The sequence below is a fragment of the Podarcis muralis genome, chromosome 4, assembly GCF_964188315.1.
Source record: "Podarcis muralis chromosome 4, rPodMur119.hap1.1, whole genome shotgun sequence".
Taxonomy (NCBI): domain Eukaryota; kingdom Metazoa; phylum Chordata; class Lepidosauria; order Squamata; family Lacertidae; genus Podarcis; species Podarcis muralis.
Genome location: NC_135658.1, coordinates 58,990,112 through 58,997,847, shown reverse-complemented (window position 1 = coordinate 58,997,847; position 7,736 = coordinate 58,990,112). Strand labels below are relative to the sequence as shown.

The 7,736-nt window shown below is 41.5% G+C and overlaps 1 protein-coding gene across 1 annotated transcript; it reads right to left on the bottom strand.

Annotated features, from left to right (window-relative positions):
* Nucleotides 1–366: 366 nt before the first annotated feature.
* RPL8 (ribosomal protein L8) lies at nt 367–5,116 on the bottom strand. Its single transcript, XM_028727361.2, has 5 exons — nt 4,972–5,116; nt 3,764–3,905; nt 3,411–3,629; nt 1,257–1,372; nt 367–580 (listed from the first exon to the last, which is right to left on the bottom strand). Exons 1-5 carry the CDS (start codon nt 5,107–5,109, stop codon nt 422–424), a joined length of 774 nt encoding a protein of 257 aa, XP_028583194.1. The 5' UTR covers nt 5,110–5,116; the 3' UTR covers nt 367–421.
* Between the last annotated feature and the right edge of the window lie 2,620 nt (nt 5,117–7,736).

Below are 7,736 nucleotides of genomic sequence, written 5' to 3'. Positions count from 1 at the left end.
AAAGGATTCTATTTTGCCATTAATCTAAGCATATCACTCTCTTTCTACTCCCATTTGACATGTCTTTGCTATATAGCAAAGTGTAAGAATGTTGCATTGTGTACTAAGAACCAAGTTTTAGATCTTGCCTTCCTGAAGCTGCTTGAAAGAGCACAAAGACCTGCTGGATCAGACGAAAGGCCCAAAGTCCTGCTTCCTGTTCTCAAACTGGTCTAGCAGATACTTGAGCTATCTGGACAACTTCATACACAATCTAAAACAGTTCCTTTGTAAGGTGATTAAAATTTCAGGACCATTTACACGTCTATAAAATGTTTAGACAAACTGTTAAAACTAAAAAGAAAATGCCTCTCACACACATTGTACCAGTTTTGAACAAAAGGTGGCATTTATTTCTTTATGAATATATTGAACTGAATATTTAGTTCTCCTTCTCCTGCACGGTCTTTGTTCCACGCAGTCTGCCAGTACGACGGGCCGCAATGAGACCAACCTTGCGACCAGCTGGAGCATCTCTCCGGATGGTTGAAGGCTTACCAATGTGCTGATGGTTACCACCACCAAAGGGATGTTCAACAGGCTATGAAAGAAAAGCAGCAACCAGAGTAAAAAATAAGGCAGGAAATTATTTCCAATACAAAAAAATAAAATAAAAGGGGGGGGGGGGAGAGAAACCAGCAACAAAGTTTATCACTAAGCTCCATCTGCATAGTTTGCTTAGATAAAAGGCGTGATTTGATGACCTTCAGGAAATGCTACAAAGTGAAGGTGTTACATTCTGCTGTTGATTTAACAACTTAGCTTGTTTTACCTTTGAACTGAATGCTGATTTTTTTAAACATTCGTTATGGGGACAACACCACTACAGATATATATATATTGAATTACAAGCCTTAAAACTTAGCTTGCTTCATTAATGTATTGGTTGTAAAGAAAACTTGGATGGACACTTAGGGCATATTAGCACTATCTCCATTAGCAGCCATTTTATCTGGCTTCATCTGCAGGAGGAACCAGTGCAATCCCCTATCTTTGTTGGAACCAGCTACCTGTTGGTTCCTATCCTTGTGGAACTGTATTCTCCATACTATGGAGGAGTCACTAGCCAGGTCTGATTACATTTCTTCTCCCTCTCCATTCCATTTTCCTTGTCTAATGTCACTAAAATAGATTACATCTTAAAACTGCGAACCACCATCAGTGTATCAAGGTAGTAGGTTAAGTAACCAGAGGAAGCAGGTGCAAGAAAGACTTACGTTCATAGCTACACCACGGACACGTGGCCAGCAGTTTCTCTTTGCCTTGTATTTGTGGTAAGCCCGTCCAGCTTTCAAGATAGGTTTGTCAATACGACCACCACCAGCAACAATACCTGGAAGATTTTTTGCAAGAGATTTCCCCTGTTATTATTTTCCAAAAACAGTATTAGCGCTTTAACTGTTCCCATTAAACATGGTTAGTTATGCTCTTTGTAGGCCTTCCAAGTGCTCGGCACTAATAGTAGCAATACACAATGTTTACCAAATTATTTCATTCGAAACTTTCCATTTGCTTTGCTTCTGGGAAATGCTTTCATATTGTCTCACAGTTCACTTTGGTAAAAATATTTGAACCTTCCATATGTAGTACTGTGATCAGACTTCTAAATGAGACTGCAGCACTGAGGATGCTAATGTGTGCCCTTGAGGCTGCCCACAAGTCTCTTAGACTCCGTTATAAGGTGGCAGGGGTGGCAATTATTATTTGTATACTGCCTTATACCCATAGATCTCAGAACAGAACACAGCCACCACCTCCCACATCAAGGCTAAAGGAAGAAGTGGTAGGACCTTTCCCACTCACTCTTTCAGCACTATGTGCATTCTAAGGCTCAGATTGGCTCCTGATCAGAAAGCAGAGTGACTTGTGAAGGGTAAGTAGGGAAAGTGAAGCAATCTAGCCTGGGGGAAGAAAAATAAGACTGAAAAGTGAAGTCCGAAGACAATGAATTAAGAAACTTGAGTAAATGTATATGTTTGAAATTAAAAGTTTTTCCTACAGGTTCTCTTACCACCATATTATCACATACTGCATCAGTCTCCATTGAATGAACGTCACATAAAGTACTTTCTAGTGTCACCATGGTGCAGAAACATGGATCCAAAACACAGAACCCCATTGTTTATAGGGATTCCATCAAAACCATTATCTATCCACACATAACCAGATCACAGATGTATTCTGTGATTCTGTTGTCGTACTATGTAAAAATCATGATACATGCCATGGATCAATGATTTCCCGGTGCTGGCAAGCAATGATTCTGTGAAGTCTACCTTTTTAAGCTAAAATTTGACAATGCTTTTGTTGGGGGGGACCATGTAAAACCATGCAGATTCAAGAGGATCTGTTTTAATTCTGCTGAATGATTTTATCCAGACCACCTGGAAAAGTGGAAGTTTGTCTATGTTCGCTTTTTGGGTGGGCAGGAAAAAAGCAACCAGAGGGAGTAATGTCCATGGCACTCTCAAAATTCCAAATTTGTGTAATCCACAAAGAAAAGCTAAAAGTGGAATATTATGTGATTACCTGTAGCTGTATTATATTTATGCTGTTATGATTGTTATTAGTTATACACTTTCCTTTTTCTGTATATTTCTTCATTATTGTATATTTGGATAATTTGCAGTAAAACATTTTTTTTTTAATTCCAAATGTGCCCAGGGCAAAAAAAAGAGGGGAAAAATCAGAGGTTGGTGACCACTGCTGTGGCAACACAGTATTAAATAATGACACAGAACACATTTTGTGCAATGTCATTTTTAAAGCCTGGATTCTAATTTCTTAAGTGCTTACAAGCAGCTATAGTGACAAATACCAAGACACCAATAAGAATACAACAATGTCAGGGGCTTAATCACCTTCTCATTCTTGCAATGCAATATGCCCATTGTCTATCAACAATGCCCTTCTGCTGTCAACAGAGACTAAAGAGGTCAGACTCAATGCAAAATAATATATGCTAAAAAAATTTCTCTTTTAAGACACCCAGCTGCCAACTCAAAGTCACAATTATTCAATAAAGAACATCAAAGACTCTCAAATGAATTTGCTTGACTCGACAGTTGGAAAATCTTAAGCTCCAAATAATCAGTCATGGTCATGTTCTTCTCTTTCACTACAGGCCTTAAATTAGTATAAGAAAGTTAGTAAAATGGTGATATCATGGATTGCTGTTGTAGTAAATAGCCAATTCGGTTGAGTTTTGCAGAAAACCTCCTCCATGTTAAGCCCTTTTTCGAAGTGTTATTAGTTGGAAGCGCCAGAACACCACTACAATCCAGATTCTGCAAGTACTGCAGTGTCCTTAAACTACAAACACTTCAGCTTATAAGGCATAAAACCTAGCATACATATGAGGCAACACTTACCAACAACTGCTCTGTTTGCAGAGGAGATCACCTTCTTGGACCCAGAAGGCAGCTTCACTCTGGTTTTTTTGGTTTCAGGATTGTGGGAGATAACTGTGGCATAGTTCCCAGAAGCACGGGCCAGTTTACCACGATCACCTGGCTTCTCTTCAAGACAGCAGACAATTGTGCCTTCTGGCATAGTACCAACGGGCAGGACATTGCCAATGTTGAGCTGAGCTAAAAGATTTGTACACATGAAAAACATTTTTTAGAGCTGCAGTATCACTCTAATGTGCCACCTCTCTTGAAATCTACATTTTCAAGTTACCTATTTCCAAAAATATGCACAACTGTTTATTGTCTTTACTCACCTTTCTTGCCACAGTAAACAAACTGCCCAGTATGAATGCCCTCGGCTGCAATGAACAATTCTGTGCGTTTCTTAAACCTGTACGGATCACGGAAAACAACCTTGGCAAGAGGAGCTCCTCGACCAGGATCGTGAATTATATCCTATTGAAATATAAATACAGTTTAAGAATCTTATAATTTCAGATAGTTAGCAACACTGCCAATATACTCAGTGAATTACATGCACTTTCCAGATCAAAAGGCCAGGCATTTGAGATAACTGCTTAGCCCTACTAGGTAATATTACATATCTACATAACTTACGAGCTGCCTCATTTCCACATATTTTCCATTTGGGAATCACTGAGGTTAAACAAAGTTGGAATAAAGGCAATCCTCCCCTAAATCAATCAAAAGTTTTGTCCCTTAGCCTCAGTGCTTTTCAACTCTGCCATTGCCTTTTAAATGGAAGCCTATAGTTGTCTTGCTCTCAAGCAAGCTTAAATATTTTTCAGAACTACCTTATTGGTATGCACTTACCTTCTTCCCTACCATCTCGTTTTTCTATTGTTATCAACCATCAGCAGAACAAAACCATTAAGAAAATATAGTGTGACTTTAGGATTTTTCTTAAGACCTGCAATGTTGGAGCCTGTCAGAGCACAGGTTACTGACTGAGTTTTGGAGATATGGGGGCCACTGCAGAATTCCCCATCCAAGGTAAGTTATAAACCATGTCATGATGCAGTTTATTTCCTTACCCACAGTCAGTGCCTCAAGTCTTGTCTGGGTCTCAACCTCAACTTGTTTGTTCTCACTGCCCCCTAGACTGCCTCCAGATACTGACTTCAATAGCCTCCATGGTATTATTAAATGGAAACAAGATAGTATGATTTGCATACTGCTGACAGTGGTTTTATGTAGATGTTAATATTTAAATAACCCACATTCAACATACCAACAGATTCATCAAGATGATAAAATACAAATATAAACATGCATCGTATTAATACATACTGTGTCAATCTTAAAAACATCAAATCATTTCAGAAATTTTGTACTTTAGAATTTCACAAAAGTATGCATAACAAAATAATACTGCCTGCACTAGTTCTCTTGACTGTATAAACTGCTAATAACTACTCTTATTAGGGAAAAGGGGATTATGATGTCTTAAAACGTATGTTACAAGAATAGAAACAGAACATCCAAACAACTTGGTACTTGCCTTTACAATGCCTTTGATATAGCCATGCCTTTCAGCAAAGTCTACAGCTCTCAGCTTTGCTGCGCCTTTCCTGTGCTTCACATGGGCTCTGAACACTGACCCCGCACCTTTTCTTTGACCTCTGATTACACGGCCCATTGTGAACCTGAAAATAAATAGTTATTAGGATGCTTATTTAGAAAATGCAGCTGTCTCTAGTGTAGTAAGATTCTTTAGTATGGGTCTCTATCCCACCCATCTTTCACTTTCAGTATCTAGTGTGCTTGTTTTCTATATCACAAGTATTTTAACTGTATTTCTAGATCTCACACACAGTGTTCCTATCAATCTAATGCACTATTTATGGTTTCTCAAAGCCCTCTCAAATGCCAAAGTTTGAGAGTGCAGCTTTTTTGTATGGGAACTTACTTTCTCCTCTATAGTCATGGTCTCACACAGCACAGTACAGGTTAAATACACACAAACACATACCCCAATGTGTTTATGTTCTTTTGAAAGTTTTTCAATGAAAATGTTTGCAACTCATACAGTACTGCTTTCTGCACCAAGTTATTCTTGGTATATGGACCTCAAGCTTAAAGACTTGCAATATGAAAGTTAGCTTATTTTAAAAATGCAACAGGGCCTTTGACTAAAACGGAGTAGAAGAAAAATATTTGTGACAGCAGGAGTTTCATATATCTTAAGAATCCTCTAACTGTGTTATTCTATTCAGTTCTGAGGGATCGCCCTGAATGGCTGCCGTTACAGACATTTTTTAAAACACAAAATCACGAGGACAGAAATATCCCCCTCCGCCTGTTCCCCTCGAGCTCGGTCTCCCGTCGGAGCCCACCCTCCGCTGCTCGTGGCCTCGGCAGCCAAAGGCAAATCCAGGCTCGCCCGGCAGCGGGAAGCGAATCGTTCATGGGAGCCGCACGAAAAGAAGCGCAAAATGTTCCCGCCGCGAAACCGGCCAGGGGAAGCGGAGGTCGATGCCGGCCATGGATGGCCGGCGGGGTGCCGCCGCGGCCCCGATGGACACGGATACGCTCCCGAGGCCTGTTTCGTGTCTTACCTCAGCCGGGGCTTGGCTCGGAAAGAAGGAAGCTCCGGAGGTCACGGCGCCACCAAGTCCTTCCGGCCTGGACGGCGAGCGGCAGGCGTAGAGGCGTCAGGGGCCTGACGGGTAATGTAGTTCCGGCATCCGGGTACTTGAACTCCGCGGAAAAGGCTCTGGGGCACGTGACGCGCTCCGAGCCTTCCCGTTCGGTTCAGTGCAGCACGCGGCTTCTCCGTCTCCCCTGCCATAAAAAAGCGCAAGGATGCGCAAAATGGCAGCGAAGCGCCCGCCGCTCCCGCTTGTCCTTTCCGTCACCCATGACGAGAGTTCGTGGGAAAGGCGTTGGGAGAGCCGCTGCTGCCGCCCGTGCCCTGGAAATGGCGGGCTGTCGGCGAAACATCCCCCGTGTATATTTACCCCGAAGAAAATCGCAATAAGTTAAATGGGACTTAATGCCCCCACCCCACTTTCTGGTATGTTATGATTCATAGGCGGCTCTTGCTGTTTTGTAATTGACTTGAAAATTGTCTTTTTTAAAAAAAAACCCACTGGGCTCCTTCCGCAGCAAGTTGGCTTAATAAGATTGCCCCTGAAATTTGTCGCCCTCCCTTTCGAATCTGCGCTGTCCCTGCAGCGGATAAAGCGCCTGCTTGATTCCAGCTGCACTGCTGCTCCCTTTGCGCGGCCACACCAGGTTATGTAACGCGCGCCGCCTTCCTTTCAGCGGCAATGGAGCTTGTGCTCCTGTCAGGGCTTTTTTCCCTCTCTCTCTCTCACTCTCCCCTCCCCTCCCCGCCCGCCGGGGCTGTGTTGGCATTTAAAAGCTGCGTCACGACAAGCAGCAGTTCGGCAGGTGAAGCTGTCAGCGCAGATACAATGGGCGAGAAAAGCTTCACATTTGCTGATTTCCTGCTTGGCAGGAGGCTGTTGGAAGGCATCGGAGCCATCCTGAAAAACGAGTCGGGGTTAGGCCATTAGAGAATTGGGAGGCTTTCATTCAGGCAAACTAAAATATCCTTGCTTGCTGAGATTAGGTAATGCTGTCATGTTTCTTTTAAACCTTAACCATGTTTGGGTCATGGGCTCTTCTGAGAACTTGATGAAAGCTATGGACCCCCCAGAAAAAATATACACAAACACATATATGCACAAACACTAAACACAAAATATGCATACAAATTTTATTTACAGCATTGGGAGAAAAAAGTATTTTTTGGGTACAGATCCCCTGAAACATAGGTAAAGAACCCCATTTTTAAACTAAGAAGCTGCTCTGCTGACACCTTTCAGCTCAGACCCAAGGTCGTCAACATCCCTTGTTAGTTTCCAATTTTGGAGAAATACTGTCTGTTGATCCCTAGGACAGGCAATATCCAAAATGTTTCAAATAATACCTTTTTATAGTGTTCTTTATTTTTATTAAATTATTTCAGCATACAACAACAGTTTGCAGATAAATAATGAAATATCGTAGCCCAGAAGCTGGTGTTTAGGCGATACATGCATAATAACAGCCAAATAACACAAGTTTTTATCCCAATCTACTCTTTTACAGATGGTGATGAACAGTTTAGGTTAACCAAAAAGTTTTAAAGTGTGAGGGGACCTCTCTACTTTTGTTTTTAGCTGTGTGCATAATAAAACTGTCATTCATTTACAAAGGAGTCTTTGTGCTTCATTCTAATAATACCTTTTTATTGGATGAATTGCATTGGCAGGTAAC

Coding starts and splice junctions, on each gene's coding strand:
- RPL8 (XM_028727361.2), bottom strand. CDS start 5,109: ATGGGCCGTGTAATCAGAGGTCAAAGAAAAGGTGCGGGGTCAGTGTTC. Junction 1,373..3,410: donor TGCAAACAGAGCAGTTGTTG/GTAAGTGTTGCC, acceptor AAAATCTTCCAG/GTATTGTTGCTGGTGGTGGT. Junction 581..1,256: donor TCCGTGGTGTAGCTATGAAC/GTAAGTCTTTCT, acceptor TTTCTTTCATAG/CCTGTTGAACATCCCTTTGG.